We start from the raw sequence: 26,187 nt of genomic DNA on the forward strand, positions 1-26,187 counted from the left end.
AAATGGGTTGTCACTACTTGTCCTGTCACTGCAGTCCCTGATGAAGAGTCCCTCCCCAGCATCCCTATAGGCCCCCTTCAGATACTGGAAGTCTGCTGTGAGGTCTCCACACAGCCTTCTCTTCTCCAGCCTGAACAGCCCCAACTTGTGAGGTCACCCTCACAGAACCAAAAAATATGTTTCCAGATGTTCAGAGGGACCCTCCTGTCCAGTTTGTGCCCTTTGTCCTGTCACAGGGTGCTGATGAAGAGAGGCTGGCTCTGTCCTTTTTGCAGCCTCCTACTAAATACCCTCCCAGGTATTTGCTGGTAGTAGTACTACCAGTAACCATTAGAATTCAGGAGTAAAGCTGAACTTCACTGTTAGGTTTTTGGTTGATGGTGCATTATAAGAGTGTTTTTTGTTGTTGTTGTTGTTGTTTTGGTGTTCCTTTTGTTGTTATTATTGGTTTGGGTTTTTTTTTTTTGTGTCTTTGGGTTTGTTTCCTTCTCTTGTTTTCGTAATGCACATTTCTTGCATGGATAATAGGGGCTTTCTCCACAGAAAGTTCTAGGGTATTAACATCACTTTCTAACCCAGCTAAGACTCTTCCTGGGTTCAGCAGTAGCAGTCATTTTTCCCCTTCTTGGTAGCTGGTGCAGTGCAGTGTTTTGACTTTCAGCTCGGGAACAGAGCTGATAACAAGCGATGTTTTGGTTTGGCCAAGGACTTTGTGAGCCTCATGCTCTGCCAGGGAGGAGGGGAAGCCAGGAGGAAGCAGAGACAGGACACCTGACCCAAACTGACCAAAGAGGTATTCCATACCACAGCACGTCATGCCCAGGAGGTAACTGGGAGTTAGCCGGAAGGGCTGGGAGACTGCAGGGTTGGAGGAGGTATCGGTCAGAGCTTGGTCGGGCTGGGGGGGCGAGTTATCGGTTGGCTGGTGGTGAGATGATGTATTCTCTTCCTTTGTTATTTCCTTTATCATTATTATCATTGGTGGTAGCAGTAGTGATTTGTGTTATACCTTAGTTACTAAACTGTTCTTATCTCAACCCGTGGGAGTTGCATTCTTTTTGATTCTCCTCTCCGTCCCTCCGAGAGCAGGGGGAGGGCAAGAAAAGGGGGGGAAGTGAGCGAACGAGTTACCTGACTGGGTTTAAACCAGGACAATTTACAATGTGTAACCAAATGCATGGGTTTTCTTTTTTTTCTCAAAGCAAGATGCCAAATAATGTGGTGTTTGTGTCCTAGCAAGAAAGTGGCTGACTCTGTGTCAAACAAAAAAGGTATATGAATCCTGCAAAGTGTAGGTGAGTGTTTCTCATAGCTGCAAATGCTATAGGGATCTGCAGTTCTTATCACATGTATTCCAGAAACATAATTGCTTCACAGGGCTTCTGTAATAGTTAAATGGAATGGGTATTCTATGCAGTAAGAGGAGACTGAAGTACTGCCTTTAATCTGTCATGGCTCATCACAAAAATGGAAAGTGGAAAAAGGGACAATAGGAAACACAGTGGAAGAATACATACTTACATTTAAAGGATGAGGCACAAGAAGAAATAGATATAATTTATCTACAAATACAGTCAGTGTGGCATTAAAGTGAAAAAAACCAAACCTGTCAGATTCTGGAGTTTGCTTTGGAATGCCTTTCCTCCTTTCAGTAGGATTAATTAGGGTTAAATGTCTGAGCTGTTTCTAAGATGGAAACTTGATTAGTTTATGAGTGTAGTTATTATCATATTAAGATTATTATTAATTATATTATGACATGACTGTCTGCAGTGGCAAGGAAGCAGACCTGATGACTTGAGATGTCTGTGTTTCTAGTATTGACCTAATTTTCACTGGAAGCAATTTAATATAGATTACAGAATAACTTGAAATGAGTTTGAAAAGGATAAGTAGAGTTGGCTTTTTCCAGATAAAAAGGTTTCTCTGGAAAATAATTTTGACTTGCTGTAGCTCCAGCAGTACCTTTGGCCTAAGAGTGCTCTGATACCATTGCTGTACAAGGATAAAGATGTTAACTAGCACTGAGATAGCTGGTATACTGGAGGAAGGATTGTCTATTTTTTTCTAGGTTATTAAACTTTAAATTGTGAACTATCCATTTTTTACAAGTTTTAAGCAACCTGCTATGAACTTTTATATTAATGATTTTTAATTTGCTTATGTCTAATAGTTTCTAGATAACTATTTTTGAGATTTATATCACTGAACTTGGGCTTTCTAAGATTAAATAATGAATCCAAACTTTTTAAACTCTGTTTTTGACCCTTCAGCTGCTTTCCTTCTGCCCACCAGTGTTGATTTTCAGATATATTTGCTATTAGTATCTCCTTGTGTAGTCAAACCTAAGAAGATAAGTTTCCTGCTTGCTTTCCTGGTGCCACTGGCCAATTATCAAATATTTCCTTCTTTTATAGTTCAATATTAATTATTTATCTGAAGTTACAGACTAGGAATTTGACAGAAAATGGTGGAATCTCTTCAGTACCAAAATGGAAGTTAGATAATCTGCAGGCATCAGATTCCCACATCCAAAGCTTGCTTTGGCTGCCATTTCGTCTTGGATTGAATACCCCATCCCTGGAAATGGTTTGGGTTTGAAAGAAACTTCAGATCACCTAGTTCCAGCCCCCTGCCATGGACAGGAACAACTTCCACTAGACCAGGTTGCCCAAGGCCCTGTCCAACCTGGCCTTGAACACTGGCAGGGATGGAGCATTCAGAACTTCCACAGGCAGCTTGTTCCAGTGCCTCACCACCCTCACAGTAAAGAGCTTCTTCCTTGTATCTAACTTGAACTTCCCCTGTTTCAGTTTGAACCCATCATCCCTTGTCCTATCACTACAGTCCATGATGAAGAGTCCCTCCCCAGCATCCTTATAAGCCCCCTTCAGATACTGGAAGGCTGCTCTGAGGTCTCTATGCAGCAATCCTGTTTAGAAATTTGTTTTTTCTTAATCTGGCAGTGATTGTTCATTGCCTCTTAAGAAACCTTTTGAGACTTTTGTCAACCTTCTGGAAATCTAAGCAAGCAGCCTTAGAAATGAGCCATTGGAAATTTCCTACTCAAATTGCATATTATTAACTTATCATCCAAGATACACTACATACTAATCATAATGAGAAACATACAGTCATAATGGTAATATAATAAGGAAAAGAGTTCTGATGGGTATTACTCATTGTGGGAATTATTCACTAAGTCTTTCCCCCACTATTTGCATCATCTTGTGGGAAGCTATACGGCTTGGGAGTGTTTTAAATGTTGTTACAATGCTCTTAAAAGCAATGTAAATATGCATTGATTTCACATTAGAATTACTTTCTTTCTGAGTTTCTCAACTAAACAGAATTATTTTCATTTTTTAATAGTGGCAAAGTTTGGGTTAATATAAAATCCCATTTGAAATGGTGTTTGCCTCTCAGCCTGGTTGCAGTGTAGTAGCAAGGTAGGTGAAAATTAAACCTGTTATTTCAAGGCCAGGTTGTACGGGGCTTGGAGGAATCTGGTCTAGTGGAAGGTGTCCGTGTTTGATAGGGGCTTGGAACTGGATGAGCTTTAAGGTCCCTTCTAACCCAAATCATTCTACGAATCTATGATTCAGCTGTGGAGGCGTAAAATATTATTATATAAATTAATAAAATTGTGTTTTGAAAAGAAGGTCATAATAACCAAACTTAAATATAGAAACTGCTGAAATTTATGATGCTTTAGAAAATGCTTGAGTTCGAAAACAAGCAATTTGCATACAGAGCTTTCTTTCAACAAAGGCTAGCAGTATAAGGAAAGCTGAGACAGTAATTAGGCATAGCCCCAACAGAATTCCAAGTAATGCATTGATGGGATTGTATTCCATAGCTAGGTTGGCTTATTTGAAATACTTTTTACAAGCCTACACAGCAGAACATGGTACATGTTGGAGACACCCAGGTAGGTCTGAAGGTAGTAAAGCTGCCTATCTGCAGGGCGGCCCTGTGCAGATACACTAACTTGGATCTTGAGCCATCAGCCTGGCACAGTCTATCCTGGTTAGAACTGTCTCTGAGCAAGAGTCATGCACTGGAGCTTGACACATCGGTTGCTCCTGATCATGGAGACAGTGAGTTCCTGCAATTCGGGTTTAGAGGTTTCATAGAATCATAGAATGGTTTGGGTTGGGAGGCACCCTTTCTATGTATGGGGTTGTTTCCATAGCCTTTACAAGTAATTTAACACAAGTGTTTTTCTCATAGATTGGATTAACAGTACATCTCTTAATTATGATTATTTATTTTTATTACTATTTTATTACTACATATTTTTTCTTCCATTTCTTTACTTTTGAAGGCAGATAATGCATTTTCACTTCATTAGTATTCAGCTGACACTGTTAAGAAGTGGTGTAATCACCTATTTCCTACAAGGCTGAAGGTAGATAGTAAGGCATGTTTTCCCTATTGCTTAGAATAACGTTCTGTTAGTTCATAACAGTTTTTAAGACTGTGGCTTACTCAAATACTTTCTAATAAGCTTTTGAATCAATCATTTTTTTTCTAGGGGCCTCAGCATTTCATATTAAGTTTATGTTCTAGTCAATTCTTGATGTTCTCATCACAATTAAGAATCAGTTGGCTTTTACTTCTGATGCTACAATAATGCTCTCAGTACAGTTATTAGCATAAATACTTAGATTTGAGTTTTAATGGCAGGTCCAGGTTCCTTTTCCTACATCTAGAACCGTATTATTTGCAAGGAACTTTTCCAATTGGATCGGTATATGTTCAGTGTTTCTGTATGGTGTGCGTGCTATATTAATGCTTTTCTGGTGGTTACAAAAAAAGAAACATCTTATGATACAAGTCCTTTCACTGTCTTCTGTGAGTCATATATGAAAGGAAAAGACATATGCCACTCGTTTTTAATTACCACTGCATTAAGCTATTAGTTTAATAGCGGTGTGGTGTTTGTTTCTCACTTGCTGAGTGTCTTCAATATCAGATTTTATCTGATGTTGTGATGTTAACCACATTTCCATGTAAGTAAATGTAACGTTTGCCTTTTTGGTTGAGCTTCATGTTCTATGTTGGCTTAAATTAGATTATCAAATGTTTGGAAGATGGTTATGACTTTAAAAAACCTTTAATGCCTACTTGTGCAATGTATTCCTTGCTGTATATAAGGGGTGGAAGTTTCCACTTTGTAATTTCAAGGTCTTTGCCATTGGAATCTTGCGTACTCTGAATGCATTGTGCTGTCCTTGTCTCACCCTTCTCTCTAATCATATATTTTCTTCAGGTTCTCCCTGTCTTCCTTTTGCATTTCAACTTAGTCCTAATCTTACTCCTTTAAAAGCACTATTTCTGTTATTAGCTGGAAGCTATTAGATCTCAGCTTTACAGACAGAATTGAAGTTTTCAAGTGCTGCTAGCACTAAGTACCATTTATTCCTTCTTAATACTTCCATCAGCTAAAAAGAAGTAAAGTTCATCCTTAAAAATCTCGATCTAGTTACTAAGTGCTATGCTGAATAAAATGCTTGTGCTGGAACTTAACAGGAATAACGTGTCCAGGCACTAGCATATTTCATTTGTTATATGAGAGAGTGTCTTGCTTCATCCGCAGAGAGGCAGCAGTAGGGATATCTGGACATTTTCAGATGGTGAATAGGCAGAGTGCAGAGGAGACTGGGCAGTAAAATCAAGGCAGTGATGGTCACAAAGGGAATTCTGAGATTCAACAAGGCTCAGTGCTGGCTCCTGCACTTGAGTCACAACCATGCAATGCTCCAGGCTTGAGGAAGAGTGGCTGGAAAGCTGCCGGGTAGAAAAAGACCTGGGGTTGCTGATTGACACAGCTGGACGTAAGCAGCTTGTGCCCAGCTAGGGAAGAAGGCCAATGGCATCCTGGCCTGTATCAGTAATAGTGTGTCCAGCAGGACCAGGGCAGTGATCATCCCCCTGTACTGGACACTGGTGAGGCTGCACCTTGAATCCTGTGTTCTGTCCTAGGCCCCTCACTGTGAGATACTGAGTTGCTGGAGCGGGGCCAGAGAGGGACAACAGAGCTAGTGAAGGTCCTGGAGCACAAGTGTGATGGGGAATGGCTGAGGGACTCGGGGAGAGTTTAGTCTGGAGAAGAGAAGGCTCAGGGAGGACCTTATCGTGCTCTACACCTACCTGAAAGCACAATGGAGTGAGGTCAGGGTCAGTCTCTTCTCCCAAGTAACACATGATTGAACAAGTGGAAACGGCCGTGAGCTGCACCCGGGGAGGTTTAGGTTGGATATTTGGATAAATGTCTTCCCCAAAGGGTGCTCAGGCACTGGAACAGGCTGCCCAGGGCAGTGCTGGAGTCACCGTCCCTGGAGTTATTTAAAAGATGTGTAGATTTGGCACTTAAGGACACGGGTTAGTTGGTGGGCTTTCAGTGCTGGGTTAACTGTTAGAGTCATTAAGTCCATGATTGGAGGGAGGGGAACGTCTTCTGTTCATAAGACTGATAACTCTTCCACACGAAGAGCAGAGTAAGACTGGGGAGCAGGAGCTGAAGCAGAAGGATGTCGTGTGAAGGCAGAATTGTAGAGATGATACCGATGGGGTGCTCTGCTCTGTCCTCCCTACCAGTGCAGGTGACCTCCGTATTTCTGTACCACACACTGCTGTTTTTCTTACGTTGGACTGGTTGCACGCAGCAGTCTGTCTTGGTGTTTTGGTTTCCTTTTTAGTTGTTACAGGTCCCTGCTCTATAAGAACAGCTTGGTAATAAAGAAGAAAAGGCAGGGAATATTGAGGCAGTTGCTGCACATGTTTTATAAGCTATTTCTCCTGAGCATTTCAATACCCAGTAACTTAGCCATGGAGTTTTTACCTAACGGGGTTAGTTTGTGTTTACTTTCCTTGAAAAATACAAGTGTAAAACGTCTCTTTAATTACTTTATCTCCCAATTCTAGGAGAAACAATGAGAATTGCCTCCTCGGAGTTTGCTGATGACCCCTGCTCCTCTGTGAAACGGGGCACCATGGTGCGGGCTGCCCGTGCCTTGCTTTCTGCTGTCACCCGTTTGCTCATCCTGGCTGATATGGCTGACGTCATGAGGCTTCTGTCACATCTGAAAATCGTATGTATTTTTAATGTCTTGTATCAGTTTTGAGTAGTTTGTGTGTAGAAAAATAAGGAACAAATCGGTAATGGATACCAGTGTTCATATTTCACACTGTATTTCACAGGTTTTAATTACAGCGCTGATAAAGAGGTAGGAGATAACACAGTTCTACATTAGTCTCATTGATTTTTCTAATTTGGCAGAAGTTAATATTAGGAGTCTTGAAGTAAAAAAGTACTGGACTAGTACTGTTGTTAGCAGCTTTCTTCCGGGAAGAGATGCATTTACTTAACTCACATCTTATCCCCAGTGTCTCAGTACTTGTAGAGTATTGCTATCTTGTGGCTGAGTTTAGGTACTACAGTTCCATTTCTTTGTGTGATTTCTGGATGCCTTAAAAGATAGAATCTTTAATTTGGAGTGAGACAGTATTAGAAGTGTAATCAGTTATCAAAGATGAAAAATAGAATAAAGAGGAATTAAAGATTGCCAGATAGCTTGGTGTGGATTTGTATTCACTTTTAGCTGCCACCATTTATGGTTTTCTTATACAGGAGTATTAAAAGACTTTGCACTTGAAACTGGGATATGTAATTATTTGTAGGTTTTTTGATAGGTATTGAACTATTTTAATTTTATTGCACAAACAAATAAACAAAGTGAAATAAGTTGTGTGGTTTGGTTGATACGATGGAGGGAAGGAATGCCATCCAGAGGGACCTTGACACGCTTGTGAGGTGGGCTGATAACAACCTCATGAAGTTTAACCATGCCAAGTGCAAGGTCCTACACCTTGGGGTTGGAGCAATCCCAGGCACAGCTACAGGTTGGGCAGAAAAGAGATTCAGAGCAGCCCTGCAGAGAAGGACTTGGGGGTGTTGGTTGATGAGACAATGAACATAAGCCAGCTTCAGTGTGAGCTTGCAGCCTAGGAAGCCAGCCATATCCTGGGCTGCATCAAAAGGAGCGTGACCAGCAGGTCGAAGGAGGTGATCCTGCCCCTCTACTCTGCTCTTGTGAGACCTCACGTGGAGCATTGTGTGCAGTTCTGGTGTCCTCAACATAAAAAGGACATGGAACTGTTGGAACAAGACCAGAGAAGGCCACGAGGATGATCAGGGGACTGGAGCACCTCCTGTATGAAGACATGCTGAGGAAGTTGGGGCTGTTCAGCCTGGAGAAGAGAAGGCTGCGTGGAGACCTCATAGCAGCCTTCCAGTACCTGAAGGGGAACTATAGGGATGCTGGGGAGGGACTCTTCATTAGGGACTGTAGTGACAGGACAAGGGGTAACAGGTTAAAACTTGAACAGGGGAAGTTTAGATTGGATGTAAGGAAGAAGTTCTTTACTGTGAGGGTGGTGAGGTAATGGAATGGGTTGCCCAAGGAAGGTGTGAATGCTCCATCCCTGGCAGTGTTCAAGTCCAGGTTGGACAGAGCCTTGGGAGAGATGGTTTAGTGTGAGGTGTCCCTGTCCATGGCAGGGGGGTGGGAGCTGGATGATGTTAAGGTCCTTTCCAACTGTAAGTATTTTATGAATCTATGATTCTAGGATAAAACCAAGTTTTGCAAAAAATTATATAAAAACTGCTAAAAGCCTGCAGAGTGCATGTGTGAGGTCAGCAGAAGAGATGGAGACTTACTTCCTTGTAGCATCTGTCCCAAAAGTATTTTATTGTTTTTTAATGTCTTTTTCACAATGTCACTGTACAATGATGATGTGTTCTAAACAAACAATGAGAACCCTTCAACTTGCAAACTGTGCAGATAACCTAAATGGTTTGAAAACAGTTTCCATAATGAAAAAGGCAGGTTTTTCAACAGAGGTTCTAGCGAGCTCTGCTCTAATGAACAAAGTGCTGCTCTTGTAGTTGTCAGCATGTGCCTCTTATTTTGTGCAGTGCAAGCATTGTCTCTCAAGTATGCTTTTAATTTTCCTCACTATAACACTCCATGCAAGTGTTATTCAAAATCTTTTGCTGGGTAGGCACTTTAATATTATAAACAAGAGCTTTTTCCTAACACTATGATTTAATTTTATTTCAAGCTCTTTGACAAGCAATGAGAAATATTGTTCTCACATCTGAGATTTCTTCCTTCTGTTGCAGCAGTGTAGTACATTATGTAAAACAGAAATATCCAATACCGTTCTGTGAGTGGGTGTATTTACTTACACAGTTTGCACCCTAGATTTGCAAGGGCAGTGTACGGTAGCACGGTTTGTAATCTCTGCCTTTATCAGATGTTATTGTGAATTCTGTTTCTAAGAAGTCAGTCATCTCTGGTTGTTTTCAAGAAAATTCAACTTAAGAACTTTAAATTTGAATTTATTTTTTTCAGGTTAAAAAGTGTAATTTATTTCTGAGGGTTGACAGTGTAAATGTTTTTATCTTACCATTTTATAAGGCAAACTAGTTACAGATTTCTATTACTAGGGCAAAAAAGTATTTATATTTTACAAAACTGATGAAGACACAGCCCTTATATTAACATATTGAAGGTAACATTCGAAGCCCGGTGTAATTTAACCATAAAATTAATAAACTAAAATAATTTTGCGTGTCGGAGTTATGAAGCCTGATTTATACTGAAATGTACTGTAATCAGTTTTCACTGAAAGAGTGTCAAAGACTTCATGGGAAATTTAATGTTTTAGGGTGAATATACGCAAATGCTTTCTGGAAGGACACTTGGTCATTTCAGCTTATCTTTTGTGTTACTAAAATAAGTAGTAGTGTTTATTGTGGTGAAGCTTGTGTAATAATCACGGCATATACTAATGTAGAATGTGATCGATGCTTATGCCGAAGTATGAGTCTATTATAATTAATTACATGGTAGTTAATCAGAAGAACATGGGAGTCAATCAGAAAAACACATCTGTATACTTGAGTGAAGTCCTGGTGTTTTGAGGTAGGAAATTTGCTCCAATATGAATGTATAAATTGTAATAAAATAGAGGTTTGTGCTCATGGGCTTTCTACTACTTCTTATAACCAGTTTCTTCATTTTGTAATTTCATGGGCTTGAGCCCGGGCTGACACGATAGAGTATGATCAGCATCTTTTGAAATCTGATTATCAAAGTGGGTTCTGTAGCAATTTTACTTAATAGGGAGCTGGCAGGACTTACATAAACAAGTTAGAGGTTTGTCATGCCTGTGCTCAATATTGCAAATATATTGAAGATGGAAGTTTCAGGTAATCCAACACTTCTTGATATGAAAGCAGGATTTTGATATTTTTGCAAGGAATTTGCTGCAAGAACAAAACAGTAAATAGAATGATGCTTTTGTAATTTGTGTTAGTGCTTAATGCAGTCAGATTGTTCAGCTTTAAAAGCTGCTGGTCTTTTTAAGAGGAAAAGAGAAGGGAATTGATTCTGAATAAGGTGTAGCTTGCAACTCTTTGGCTTGATACAAGATTTTCAACATAACAGTGATGGATTTATGTGCTTGAATTCTACATTTTTCAATAGAAATATATAGTTTTGCTACTCTACTGCCCTGTAATTTGTAGATCTGTAGTAAGAAGGTAAAAGCTCAAAAGAAAAATATCCTCTCTGGCTTGTAGGAAAACACAGGGCCGCACAAATGATGAAAAGGCGGGTTCCGCACACGACTCTGTCTTTCTGAATTCATAAGACACCATCTACTGCTGAATTTCTGATTCTCAGCAGCATCTGGAGGGAAAGCTGCCACCTTCTGCTCTTGCATTTCCTATCACATTTAGCTGTTTCTCTATGAGGAAAAAAAATGTTGTGGAAAGTCTTTGCACTTTCGCATGAATTGAAGCTATAGGTTTTCTATAGAAGGATGTGAATAGAAGCTTTTCACTTCTCAATCTTTGTGCTTGGAATTGCATTTTTATCTTGTGAGGGAGAAAAATACAACTTTGAATTCCCACCTCGTTACAGGAAAATGTCCTCTATTTGCTGTATGAAAAGAGCATTTTATCCCTTCAGATATATTTTTTCTTGCTGTACAAAAGGTAAAGTTTCACAATAGATTTGATAGATGAGCTTGGTGGTATAACTGGGGGTTTATAACTTTGCCTGTTAGCTACAGCATGACTGAGTAACTGCAGTTATGTTTTCTTTGGTAGATTCTTTTCTCAAATTTAAAGTAATAAAAAAGGAAAGCTGAGAGCTGAGAACAAGGAAACAATAAATATGTTCTGGTTTGCATCTATTGTTTAATTTATTTCACTAAAATACAGTGTTTTGGATTTATCAGGGTAAATTTAAATCTTAGCAATAAGACCAAGTTTCCTTCTTAAACATTATTTCTTGTCCAGAATGAATAACTTTGCTTTCTTTCCCCATAAACCCTGTATCACATGTTAAGAAAGTATTAATCTATTTTTTGTTAACCCCACAGATATTTAATTTGTATTTCATCTGAGAAGTGTGACTGGGGAAATTAATATACTTATGCCTTTTACATTAATTTCACATGATACCAAAGTACAGTAAATGGAAAGTAATGCAGGATGGCTATTAGACAGCTTCTCTATTAAGAAACTTAATTAAAGTTAGTGGGACTGTCATAAAGCCACTGGAGTGATGGACATGAAAGCTAAATTGGGTCCCTATAATAGAGAGTGTTGGGTAGAATAGTTACAGACTTTATCAAAGTGTACACCCGGATTAAAGTGCTAACACAGTTGATATGTTATGTTCTAGGTGGAGGAAGCACTAGAAGCAGTGAAAAATGCAACAAATGAGCAAGACTTAGCAAATCGCTTTAAAGAGTTTGGAAAAGAGATGGTAAAACTGAACTATGTTGCTGCGAGACGACAGCAGGTGAGTTCCCTTAAAGTCTGTGGTTGAGAAAGTCAGTCTCAGTTCTAGAGATCTTGTATTTCACATCTAAATGTCGTTTAAAATGTGCAACAAGTAATTGCTGTGCCACGGCCTCTAATTTTATCCCATTGATTTTTGTTGAATGTGGTGAATTTTTTCATAAATGCAGTTTCTTTAAGAATATTTTCTTAGTGGCTTCAATAAATACCAGAATGAAGGGTGAAAAGGCGAGTGATTTGGGAGGTTAAGGAGAGTTTTCAGTTGATGATTATTCCCATTTAATTCTAACCTATGCTGATTTGAGGTCACTATGACAGCTGTTAAAGCATGAGCTTTCTGGTAGTGTAGTATAATTCAAATTCAGGAAGAACAGAAATCTCCTTTGTGCTTAAAACCATTATTATTAATTTTCAAATACTTAAAAAAAGGCAAGTACTCTGCTGTCATTGCTAAGGCAGATGGAAAAAAGACCAGAAAGTCACAATAACATTTATGCAATCCCTGCAATTATACAACTTTGCAATAAAGATTATATTCTCCTGAACGCTGTTCTCTGTAAGAGTCCAGATGGTGCTGTCACTGTGGAGTTATGTCAGGTCTCCAACTTTGGTTGTGTTTGAATGCAACCAGTCATTCAGGGGTGTGTTGTTTTTGTATTGCATAGCACAGTGGATTTAGAAAGCTGGCCTTCCATAGTCATCCATCTATTTACAAATTTCTGTTTTACAGTAATGATAACATACTTCTGTATTGCTATTGTATTTCTTGTCTGTTATTATATAGGCTTATCAAACAACCAGCATCACTTGTGCTTCACATGCAGATGGGCCTGGAAGTGCTCAAGGTCAGACTGGATGAGGCTTGGAGCAGCCTGGTCTAGTGGAAGGTGTCCCTTACCAAGGCAGGGGATTGGAACTGGATGAGTTTTAAAGTCCCTTCCAACCAAACCGTTCTAAGATTCTTTTAATAAAATATAACTTTTTTTTTTGAGTTAGACTGAAAGTAAATGACTTAAAAATGTAGAATCTAGTCACTATATGAACAGTTCTATTAGATATGTTCAGGAACATCCTGAGTGGAATTATAGCTACAAATAATGGGGAGAAAAACATGAAAACCAATGAAGGTATAGGTCTCTTAAATGCTTATTGGAGGTGTGAAAAGAGAACAGAAAACTGTAGTTATAAAGCTTTTAAAATTTTCTTTTTATGGTGTATTTTTACAGTGCCAGTAAGGTTTCCATATAACAGGAAAATCTTGACAGCATGAGGACTCGTATTTACATGTACATACATGTTCATGTATCTTTTCTGTTTTGTAGCCTGATAAAGTTTTTAGGCACTTAATTCACTCTGAAAGCTGTTGCCTGTCAATCATGTGTGGTTTAAATTGTCAATGTCTAGAACCTTTAAATCCAGAATATCTGGGCTGCTCTTTAGTTTTTGCTATAGAGTCTATTGTGAACATAACTATTCAGGTCTCCATATTCTCCTTAGGAGTAGTGTTAGGACTACCTTACTTAATGTTTGAAAGGCTTTCATGGGCAGTTTGATATATCCTGTAATTAAATAAATTCATGGATTAAATAATAATACAGTGTCATCTTATCCTGGTAATGTTGTACTCTATTTGATGCTTGTTGTCAGGGGAAACAAAGTGTGTCATTAAAACAAACACTAAATGAGATGAGGAATGGAGCAAAACATTAACAAAGGCTAAAAATAACAAAAGACATATTAGATCTCTAATAAATAAAAACATATTCATCAATGTAATAGTTGTATTTTGATTTTTAAAAATGAAAGGTAGACCTTTTTAAAAAAGACATATAAAAATATGGCAAACCCCCTTGTGCAACTGGCTTCTTGCACTGGCATTATGTTTAAGGAATCAGCAGGCTGAATCCAGTCAATCAGGAAGAGTAGTTTTGAATGTTTTATATAGATTTTCTGTGGGTCTTTGAATAATGGAAGCATATAGACTCTTGGTTAAGAAGATATTGTAAGCAGAATCTAATAGTCACAATGGACATTTTTGGGTAAGTGGGGGACCTCCCGTAGATTCACAGAATGGTTTGGGTTGGAAGGGACCTTAAGGATCTTCTACTTCCAATCCCCTAGCATGGGCAGGACCACCTTCCACTAGATCAGGTTGCTCCAAGCCCCATTCAACCTGGTTTTTATGTTAGATTTTGTTATTGATTCCATCTCTGCAAAATCACTGGATGGTATTCCTGCATGGATGCTTAAGGCTTATACACATTCTAATATGAGAACTTTCATTTACAACTATAAAAATGGTGTGTTTTCATATAGGAACTGAAAGATCCTCACTGCAGGGATGAAATGGCTGCAGCTCGAGGTGCTCTGAAGAAGAATGCCACCATGCTGTACACTGCATCCCAAGCGTTCCTCCGTCACCCTGATGTTGCAGCCACGAGGGCCAACAGAGACTATGTCTTCAAGCAAGTACAAGAAGCAATTGCTGGTATCTCCAATGCTGCCCAAGCCACTTCACCCACTGATGAGAACAAGGGGCACACTGGCATTGGAGAGCTTGCTGCTGCATTAAATGAATTTGATGTAAGTATCACAAGTGTATGGAAAACAAAGTGCTTCTCCATGCAATCTGCAGTGCTTTTACCCAAGTGGTTCTTAAACAGGACACACATTTCCCTTTTCATTCAGGTCCATTTCCTCAGGCTGCAGAGGCAAAGTGCAGACATTGATTTGTGTTATTTTTAATGAGGAATAGTTGGTGCTAATGGACTTGAATTATAAAGAGTTATTTGTGTTCATATGCAGTGGCTGTGATAGAGGGTCAGTCCTCTTTTGCCCTAATGTCCTTGAAAAATCTAGCTACGTGGTTCTTAATTCAAAGTCTGATTAATCTGGCAGCTTACTTCTCTGACAAAGGTCTGTGATTAGTTGAATGGCAAAATGATGTTTGTCTGGCAAGTCAAGAAGCCATAACAATAAAATATAGTGATGGAGCTGAGCATCCTGGAAACATTAACATTCAACTTGAATCATGATTTCTGTTAATCAAAGATATGGAAGAAGCATCTTTCAAACACAGTTGAAGAGTTACTTCAGCTGCAGGCAAAGTGCTGCAGTCTCTGTTCCAGCAATAGTTACGGTTTTGCTTAAGCAACTTATGAGCAGCTAAGTGTTGAACTGTTACTTTCATTGCCAGTCCTGTCTTAGGATTTTTCTCTATCTCACACTTGAGAGCTGTTCTTTAGAAAGTACCCCACACTTTAATTGCAAACAGTATGTGGACGTATTTTCCTCTTTCATTCTGACTTTGGGTAAGGGTTTGTTACAATTATGAGGGAATGGTGTACTTCTCATTTTAATACATGTATTACAGTACAAGCATCTGTCAAACACAATCAGGAGCTACTCAATTCTGCTGTATTTAGCACTGCAAGTGAAGGTGTAGTGCAGGTGGTTCATCTCGTGTTTTGTCACTGCATCTGTGGCTTACTGTCATTGGGTCTATTTTGGAGGTGGTAGCATCAGCACCCTCACAGTAAAGAAATTCTTCCTTATATCTAACCTAAATCTCTGCTGTTTCAGTTTTAACCCATTACCCCACTGGATCAATACACTTTTATACCCGGTACCTCTTGGGACCCCCTACATACGATCAAGGATTTTATTGTATGAACAAGGGAAGCTTCAGGATTGAGTAACATACTGAAAAATGGCAGAGAATGAGTATAGAAATAATAGCAAAAGGGAAATGGGTTTAGAGGGGAATCATAACAGCAGGAAATGTGTGGATAGGTATAGAAAGCAACAAGCAAAGAGAGTAAAACCATGCAGAACTGTAGGATGCAGAGGTTGACTTCATCTCCACCATACACTTTTCAAGTCAATGAAACAGCAATGCCTGCATCTGCTATACAGATTTATTTCTTTTTAATAGCTTTATTTCTAGATATATGTTTTTTGCCTGTACAATTGTTGTGGGTCAAGATTTAAGGATTCTGCATGGTTTTCAGGGCCTTCTCAGCTCACATGTCCCTTATTGGTAAGATCCTGCAAATAACACCCCTCTTTGGTCTGGTTACTCTGGCTTTTGTGGGGGACTTTGCATGTTACAGACAGCAGAGGTTTGACAGACAGTAACTGACAACATGTGACTTCTCAGTCCCAAACTGATGATGCTGCTGCTGCTGCTCTCTGGAAAAGGCTGCTGTTGAATGCAAAGAGGAGTTGTGCTTAGTGAAAGTAAATTCAGTGAAGACTATGCGAGACATGTGATAGTGTCCTTTTCCTCTTTGAGAGAATATTTGGCCATCATTTTTCTCCACAGGTAAAGTCTTTTCCACTCTATGTGATGTTGCAGGCATCATGAACGTGTATGTGAGATGTGCATCTATAGTATCGTGCTCTGTTCACAACTACTTGTGGAAAACCAGCTTGTCATTTTTGAGAGTTTTCTCCTCCTAATTTTAAATAACTGAATGAAAGCTTTCTTGTCTGACTTATGAGGATGGAAAGATTGAAACTCTTGTTTTATCTTTATTCTAGCAATATTTACTGTTTTGCCTCACTGTTTTGCCTCACTGCTTAGCTGTTGAATGAGATTTATTCACACCTAATTTTGCAACTGAGACAACATTCCCTAAACGCCAGGAAAGCAGAAATTAATAGCTGTGATGGTGGGATGATTGTGAATTTATCCTTATGTTTTATAAGCAAGAAAGCAGGAAAGGTTACCAGACTAAGGAAACTATGTTATGTGTAAAAAGATGGTGGAGAAACAAGTTTGATTTTTATACTGGTGTGATGCATTACTCCAGGAAGGGAAAGGAAGTTTAAGACTTCTAGTGACAATAACTTCATAGTATATTTATTTTACAGTATCAGTCATATTGATTGAGATAAATGTGTTTGGTATGAATTGCATACTAAACCTGGTATTATAGGATGAGATAATTTTTCTATATTAAAACCAAGTTTGCAGGTTTTCCTGTACTATTTCACACTTCTCAGCCTTTATCATTTCAACATTCAGAATCAGCCCTCTGTGGCTTAATGCTTTAAGTATCGGCAGTGTAAATCATCTGAATACTTTCTCACTCCAAAGATGTAAATAAGTGATTATTCTGCTTATCCTGAGTTTCAGCTATTGTGTTTGAATAGGTGTCATCTTGTCATACTCTATCCATTGAGGTATAAAGTAAAATGTATGTTACTAACAGCAAAGTTTTGTCATTTATTCCTCTCAGAGATAATTTATGTAGAAATGAGTTCATTATTGTGTTTCTTATTGGATTTGCTGTTTGAAGTTGATTGCAAAAATATGTATTTAATGCCTTGGGTTATTTTTTTTTACCTTCAACTTAAATGTTCCTGCTTTAATTTTAAATCATTTAAATCCTAGTTTTATTATTGATTTATTAGTAAAATTTGGTATATATTGTGCAGTCATTAAATGTTTCTGGGTTTTTACTGCAACTGAGGGTGCACCATGGACCTCCCCTCAAGACACCCAAATTTATCCAAGTTACATAGAGAAGCTTGCTAAAAAAGTATTGAGAATTCTGAAACTATTCTGTTTTCACTCAGAAAATAGTAGTTTTGGCCTGGTAAGGTCTCGGCCATTCTGGTTATCAAGGGACTTGTGTGTTGCCACATGCTGAGTGTTGCGGGATTGATTCATATGGTAACCTCTGTACTCTCCGCATAGTCATTACGTGCTCCAGAGACAGGACCTACGCATCAAACTGGGTAAAAATTAGTGTATTCATTCTTGTACAATGCTGTAAGGGTAGATTTAACACTTTTGTGAATACAAAGTTATTTACTATGCATACACCATAGCCCTATAAAAAGGAGTATTTCTGTGTTTGGTCAAGGCTTGGATTGTCTACGATAAATTATGAGTCAAGGATAAAAAGCATTAATAAAGCTTCTGACTTAGAAAGGGGAGGAAAAGATATCTAAAGGAAAAAGGGACCAAACCCCCTTCTTTCCATTTCCAACTAACGGCTTAGTCAACCTTGTGCTTGAGTTCTGCGTTTGTGTGTGTGTCTATAATAAATTAACAAGTTCTGGATCTATCAATAGAACAGAATGATATTGAATTTGTTAAAGTGTGTATGTGTATATATATATATATATATATATATATAATGCTTGCTTTTCTAATACACGCTAAGCAGACATAACCTGTACTACACATTATTTTGAGACTCCAGTTATTTGTCGCTTCTCTGTGCGTGCACACATCCATTTGCCTTTAAAGTTGCTTATCAACGATGTCGATCCATCTTGAACTGCTGTGCCAGTGTGTGTCACCCCTTTACTCTCTGATTTCAAAATCACAGTGGGTCTAAAATGAGTATGAAAACAGTTTGGATTATAAAGGATTTGATCTGGTTGAGAACTGAAAGAAGAGGTTACAATGCTTTTTGGTGCTTAAGGTATTTCTATATTTGGATAGGTGCTGAGGTATTGAAAATGTACCAATTTTTTTTTGTTATAAGAAGGATTTGAACAAAAATATTCCAGGCAGAATAACTCAATCTTTAATAAATTTTAGAAGGCTGTAACTCTACCATTTGGGAGATGACTACGTCTGATGAAAAACAGTGTCTGATGGCACTGGTCACTGTCCTCCAGGCTGTAAAATGAAGTTCATACGTAATAAATGGACTATCATAGCGTATTTCTCAGAGATATTAATAATCCTTCAGGACTCTTTTTCAGAGCTAGTGATGCAGTGCTCTTTATATGGAGTGAAAGCAAGTAATGAGGGGGAAAAATACATAGACACTGAAAAGACGTAATACTTGGGTACAGCAACAGCAAAGGCTGGCTTATTTTGACAAGAAAATTAAGAGCAGTTAAAATGTGACATAAACGTAATGGACAGAAGAGATGCTACATCAGTAAGCGACTGCCTGTAAAATGTTGCTTTTTGGACAAATAAGTGTTGCAGATGTTCATCCTGAGAATGGATTTTGCAGAATATTTCTGGAATTCTCAATTTCCTTATATATCTGTTCTTCAGAGAAGTGATTTGTGATACTGGAGATAAAAGGGCAAAATGTGACCTTCAAAATAAGAATTGAAGCTTGATTGTTTCAGTATTGAAATCATAAGAGTCTATTTCAGAACTATTGCTCACATCCCACACAGCAACTGGAAGCTGGACTTGTTGAGCTTCAGTGTCTAGGGAAGGACAGCCAAATGGCTGTTGCTGTGTAGTAGCAGTTACATATTGAATTTAAATAGAAATGCTTGTGTTACTGTGCACTTGAATAAACGTGTTGCAAATACAGATAACTTCATAGATGACTTTGAATGAAATGCAGGGTATTTTCCCTTGAGCAGCTGAAGTGGCTTTTAAACTGGGATGGTGTTGACTCAATCAGTGTGAAGGCAGCCAGGCTGCATCCCTATGCTTCAGAAGATCTTTCTATTCAATAGAAGGATTCTATTCAGTGAGAACTTCTGGCACTTTCTGCTCTCCTCAGATCTCTCTTTAATAGGGCAAAACCACAGACTGGTCATCCTCCACACATTAGGAAAATAATGAGAAACAGCACAAAGTTGTATTTTATAGTATTCATAAAAACTTTACTTGTTTGTAGAAAAATATCTTTGAGGATGCTGAACTGACCTTTCAAGAGAGGAATAAGCAATGTGAATTTACAGGGTCCTGATGATTCTAAGGGGACAGCCAAGCTTTTTCTCCCATGTTACTGCTTCACTTTCCTGTCTAGTACAACCCCTTCTGTGTGTTACTTTTGTGTGTTTTTGTTCCCTCCCTCCAGCCTCTGAATTTTCCACGCAGAATGTGAGTAGTTCAGCAGCAAGAAACTCAAAGTGAGTTTGCATTGAGGGTAGATTCAGATGAGATCTTAGGCAGAAGCTCTTCCCTGTGAGGGTAGTGAGGACCTGGCTCAGGTTGCCCAGAGAAGCTGCGGCTGCCCCATCCCTGGCAGTGTTCAAGGCCAGGTTGGACAGAGGGGCTTGGAGCAAGCTGCTCTAGTGGAAGGTGTCCTTGCCCATGGCAGGGGTTTGGAACTGGATGAGCTTTAAAGTTTTCCAGCCCAAACTGTTCTGTGAATCTATGATTCTAAATTGTTTTGATTACCTATTTTAGAAAGTCATTCTACTTTGAAATGTAGTAGTTGGCTTTATGACGTTGTTGATGATTTTTTTGTGCTTATGTGTGCATACGGATGTGTATATATTATTATGGCAATGTCAGCTCCAGAGTACAAAGGAGCACTGGAAATAACAGGTTTTTTTATATCAAATGCATAGAAATATGTTAGCTGTGTAAATGAAACACCCTCGCTTACTGGCAGCTAGGATACTGCGTTCAGTCACCTTTAGCAATGAGGATGCTGCTGCTGCTCTGTGTTTTCTGTATAAGAGCACCATCTAGTGGCTTTCCCTATTTTTATTTTTATTTATTTAGTTTTTCCTTCCTGCAATGCTCCTGCGCAGCTAAATAGTATTGTAGAAAGATGTAATAAGCAAAACCACTATTTGTAAGTTTAACCATAGCACGTGACGGTAGGAAAAGTAGTATGCCAACATGCCAGGCGCTTTGTGTGCTTTCCTGTTAAAAACATGTAGTAGTACTGGTTTGTAGTAGGGCAGTAACCAGTTTCTTTGCAATGGAGAATTTATAGGGCATCCTCATTCAAACAGATTTGTTAGAGGTAGAATCCTAGGATGAGTTTGTGTGACGAGGGAACTTGAAGCTCATCCAGTTCCACCCCCCTGCCATGAGCAGGGACCCCTTCCACTAGAGCAGCTTGCTCCAAGCCCCTGTGTCCAACCTGGCCTTGAACACTGCCAGGGATGGGGCAGCCACAGCTTCTCTGGGCACCCTGTGCCAGTGCCTCAGCACCCTCACAGGGAAGAGCTTCTGCCTAAGAGCTCATCTCAGTCTCCCCTGTGGCAGGTTAAAGCCATTCCCCTTGTCCTGTCCCTACAGGCCCTTGTCCAAAGCACCTCTCAGGCTTTCTTCTTGGTCCCTTTAGGCACTGGAAGCTGCTCGCAAGTCTCTCTAAAGCCTTCTCCATGCTTATTTCATTGTAAATAATAAGTATGAATATCTGAACTGTTAAAAAGGCATTAAATGTTTGCCAAGTTACATATTATAGCTCAAAAATAACAGCAAATGAAATTTTACAATTCAGCTATACTTGGTATTATTATTAATATGTTTGTTTAGCACCTCTGCGGTGCTCATATAACTCAAGTGTGTGTTTGTGGACACCACCAATGTGTCAGGGAAACAATATCTCCGCTTCTATTCAGAGAATAGAGATAGCAGGAGGTTGAGAAGTTGGGGGCTGTTGCTATTGCATTTGCTCTATGCTCCGTGCACTTGCCTGAGTGTCCTATTCATCAAACTACTATGAATTTAGTCATCCCACTGTCCCAGGAGGAAAGAAATTCCCTTATGTCTCTGAATTAGCTCTCTGTTCTTTTATCACATCAGACCAACTCACCAGAAGCTGCAGTGTGGTATCATACGGTCACATTGTTCTTATTTCTTCAAATCATAGCTCTGTGGTGTCAGTGGAACACAGCATGGTGATAGGTAGAAACATTTGATTTATCACTAAATAAGAACTAAATACCTTGTTAGCACTTTGGGGGACACTGACACACATACCTAAAGCAAACCAGTGAATCAGAGAATAGTTAGGGTTGGAAAGGACCTTAAGATCATCCAGTTCCAACCCCCCTGCCATGGGCAGGGACACCTCACACTAAACCATCTCGCCCAAGGCTTCGTCCAACCTGGCCTCGAGCATCGCCCTGTATCTGCTTGTTCTGTTCTAATGGGAAACAACCTTCTTATCTGAGAAACATTTTAAAAGCACTGATGAGAAAAATCCATACACAGAAAACATAAACCAAGTCTAAAAACCCATTCACAACCTCCCTGGGCAACCCATTCCAGTGCCTCACAGGCACCTCTGACAAAGGAATACATTGAACACTCTTCTTTATACAGTCTTGTCTCCCAAATTGCTCTGAAAACTGCTTCCCTCAATGTATTACCTGCTGCTTTTTACACTGAGGCAGTTTCTCATACTGTCATGTAGTTGTGATGTTGTTTATTTAAGATATCTATCAATTTGATTTCTTCATGGCATTTGTCACTGTGGTTTTGATTCCTTCTTCAGACATACTGCTTACTTTGCAGTGGTATTTACCTTAAACATTGTGTGATTCATTGTGATAAATCACTGAGAAGTGTGTTAAGGAATGGTCTCTGCCCTGCAGGTTTAACATTCTGAATAGATGACTTGATAAAGTGTAAAAAAGAGAAACAGAGGAAAAGAGGTTTCATTTGTCCAGAGTTGCACAACAGATTCATAGAATCACAGAATTTCAGCCTGGGAGGGACTTCAAGCATAACCTGGTCCAACTTTTAGTACAATATTAATGTAAGAGTTAATAAAGGAAATGCAAAGCCCTGAATTCCAATTAAGTGTATCTACTGTGCTGTGCAGCTTTCCATGGTACTTAATCCATCATCTGAGTTTACTGGGATTGTCTTGGATGTAAATTTTCTTAAACCTGTCTTATACAGAAGTTTCTTACTTGAAAGTTATTTCTGTTCTACCTGGGATAATTCCTCCCCCTGCAGAGTTTCAGCTAGGCAGTGCTATGATTGCAACAGCTCCTTTATCACCTTAATGCCACTATGTTGTCTTGTACAAATACTTTTCAAACTTAAGATTTGTGTGGTTTTGTTTTTCCTTATAGCATCGTATTAGTTTCACAACTTTATTATTATGTCTTCAAAGTTGTCTTTCCTGTCTTTAAGAATATGAGTGAAAAATCAGTTCAACTTTCCTTCTTTTCCTATAGGAGCACATGAGCTTTTTCTGGGTTTTTAGACTTGGTTTGGGTTTTCTGTGTATGGATTTTTCTCATCACTGCTTTTAAAATGTTTCTCAGACAAGAAGGTTGTTTCCCATTAGAACAGAACAAGCAGATATAGACTTTCTGTTATATGATTTGTTTCTTTTAAAATTCATCTTTACTTAATTACAAGAGGAAACCATGTGTTTCAATGGGGGGTTTGTGTGTTTTAAAGGGCAGAATCCACATAATTGTGTAAAGGACCCAAAATAGACCATTGTTATTCTACTCATGCTCTTACCAATAAAAGAAATTAAGGAAGTACAAGGAAATATTGAATTCCTCCTTGTCCACTCAGTCAGAGGTTGTATGGTAGATAATTGAACGGGGGGTTCTAGAAAGAATCTGTGTGAAGGTACGAATCTGACCTTCAGTGTTACACAAATACACTCAACTCTACCAGCAGGAAAACTCTGCAGACCAGTTGGTTGGTTCCTCTTTTTTACCTCCAAAAATGTTACTTGTCACAGTGTTTATTGCAAGTGATAGCAGAGCTATAATTTAAGAATCCCTCTGTTACCAGCTCTGAGGTGCTGTGTTTTCAAACAAATGATGCTTTCAATGTACCTTATTTTTTAACCTTGCCAAAATGCGAAGCACTCTTAAAGTTTATAAGTTGATCTCTTGACTTAGTAATGAATTTGAATACATTTCATGTTGGTTGATTTTCAGCTTTTTCAGAACTGGAGATCCCTCCCCCCTGCTCCCGAAATCATTAATATCACTTGTTTGAAAAGGGGAAAAAAAGTGGTTCTGGAGAAGCTGCTGAAATTCCCTTAAGACTTTCTACTTACAGAACGCAATAGCTGAGCAGTTTTTTGATGAGCAATAAGGCAATGCCCATAACAATTAAGGTTTTGTAAGAGCATATACTAAATTTAGAAAATGCAGATAATGATACAGTAAGCGTAGTGCTTTTGGACTTGTAAAATTGTTTTAAAAATCAATTAAATTTAGTGTTTTGGGTTTGTTTTTCTTTATATTTCTAATACACTTCGTTTTTTTTGTTACTGTTGAAAAAATTCCTATGCAGATAAGTTTCCCAAGTTTAACAATTATGTGCTTTCTGATAATAGAATGCACTGATGGAGGGTATGTCATGATTTTCATTTTGTTTAGTTGGAGTATGAATTTGTCTGATACCTTAAAGTGCATTACTTGAAAGGTCATAACCGTACCATAAAGTCCATACCTTGCCGTTTATTAGTGTTCATGATAATTTATGGTTGTTTGATACCCTCAGTGGTACACATCTCATTATTTAAAATGTAAATGGTGTTTGTATTTAGCCTGTACTGAATTTCCTAAGCTTATTCATGGAGTATGACATAACTGTTTGTGAAAGTAGGGTGTGGAGTTTCAGTGATCAGATATTTGATCTTCAGCTCGTTCATCCTCAACGCTCAAAAAGGATGGAAATATTCCAGGAACACATTCTTGGTAGGTCTTTGGGTGTCACAGAAGATTGAGTGCAGGGTCTTCAAAAACCTCTAGGAAGAAAAATGATTCATGACTTGCTGAGAGGTGCAAGATCTGCTCTTTGAAATTTGCTGTGTAGGTAGAGAACCTTACGCCTACAGCTATGAGGAAGAGAAGGAATAGTGAGGAATTTCTGGAAGGGGTGGTTGTTTTGCTATCACTGAAACATGAAAATTGCTATAGTCCTGTATGGATGTTGCTTTGATGGACTTTGTGGCTTGAGAAAGGGGTTTGCTACAAGTAGAACGTATGTTGGCTATTGGAAATCCCCTAGTCTCCAGTGAAGTACTTCCTGACTTTGCTAATAACCATTTTTGTGGTCATTTGGAAACAAAGCAAAAAAATCCCACATGACTATTAACATAACATTTAATGGTCATTTTAAAGCTTAACCACATTTGAATAAGGAAACGCTAATAATAATCTGAGGCATGCGGCTATTTTTTTCTTATAGTGGCATAAATTGCTGAGATAGTTCATTTGATACAATATCTTGCTACTACTAAATTATGCTGTGAAAATGAATTCATATAATTGATTTCTTTAAAATCCCAAGTATCATCATTCGACTGAAAGGCACAGCTAGATAAATATGCATAGGCCAAAGTCGTGGAGAAGTTGTTTTCTAATTTAGATGCCTGTAAAACGCCTCTGCTTACTGCTGTGAAACACAGACCTCGGAAGATACATGTGAGACATTATTTCACATTGTGGGTAATGCTGCATTTATTTCTGCCAAGTCAGCATGTCCTGGAGCTAGAAAAATACGTTTAAAATTCTTCTATTTGTCCTTTTTATTAAATAATAAATCTTTATAAATTACCTGACATCCTTATGTTTATTACTATTTAACTGCTATGCGTTCCGTTAAGCTGTAGATTTCTCAAGGCTTCATTCCCCTTTCCCTGTGTAGCAATGAGAGTTACGTTTTTTTGCGTGTGGAGTTAATTGGAAGTTTTATATTGAGAAATAAGCAGATCTTTTGTAAAAACCTTGTCCTGCTAAATTAAAGAAAACATATTCACTTGGAATCAGAATTTAGCTTCAGTTCATTTGAGGATATTCTGATCTATAATAAACACATCCAGTTTTCAGCATTAAAGGCAGATGTCATGTGCCGAAGTCCTGATTTGTATTTTAATGCACTTAATTCACTTACTCTATTTTTTCAGATTAACTGTATCATTTGGCTTAACATTTGTTGATCAGCTTTGGATATTACAGGAAATCAGCTAATCAAAAAGCTATCAACATGTTGTGAACATTAAAATGGTTCATTAGCAATAATCCAATGTGCTTTAAAATACATGTATTAGAAAACACAATACTTTTAATTTTACTCCCTATTTCATGACTTATTTTCTTTTAAAGCTCATGTAAGTGTGCTTCCTACAGACCATTTTTTGGCAATATGCAGTTATGAAACTTCTTTGCATGATTACAGCAAAAGGGTCCTGCGTTACACGGTGGTGTTAATGTGCCTGTAAGTGGGAGCAGGCAGTTATTGCTTTTGTATTTGCTACCTTGAACTACAAAAGGAGAAAAAACGTTCAGAATATAATCTAGTGGTGACTCAAGACTCATAACATCACAGAAAGCTGTAAACTGACGGGTAGAATCTATGTGTTTTAGCCCTAATTAATGTTTGGTGATACATTTTATATGCAAGGAACGCAAAGGTTTAGCCGTGATCATAATTTCAGAATGAAGATGTCTTTAATAGGAAACACTCTTTAAAAATCTAATTTTTTCTATGGAAATAAAGATATATTGCTAACCAGTAGGTTATTTGACAAATTAAAGATATTAAAACTCTCTTTACCAATTGTCTTTTATAACTATATATTGTGAATTCTTTATAGAATTATTTATATAGCAATTTATTTTAAATTTTGTTACTG

General features: G+C 38.4%; 1 protein-coding gene across 2 annotated transcripts in view; it reads left to right on the forward strand.

The window, feature by feature from the left end:
* The window catches only part of CTNNA2 (catenin alpha 2), a 440,210-nt gene that overhangs the window by 63,326 nt on the left and 350,697 nt on the right, over positions 1 to 26,187 (forward strand). For both annotated transcript variants that reach the window (XM_062640068.1, XM_062640069.1), the window contains exons 4-6: positions 6,931 to 7,097; positions 11,766 to 11,885; positions 14,201 to 14,467. In XM_062640068.1, coding sequence (XP_062496052.1) covers positions 6,931 to 7,097; positions 11,766 to 11,885; positions 14,201 to 14,467 — 554 coding nt within the window. The remainder of the gene's footprint in view (positions 1 to 6,930; positions 7,098 to 11,765; positions 11,886 to 14,200; positions 14,468 to 26,187) is intronic.

Source organism: Pezoporus occidentalis, unplaced genomic scaffold (genome assembly GCF_034315485.1).
Source record: "Pezoporus occidentalis ecotype Australia unplaced genomic scaffold, CSIRO_AGI_Poc_V1 ctg63, whole genome shotgun sequence".
NCBI classification, from domain to species: Eukaryota; Metazoa; Chordata; class Aves; order Psittaciformes; family Psittacidae; genus Pezoporus; species Pezoporus occidentalis.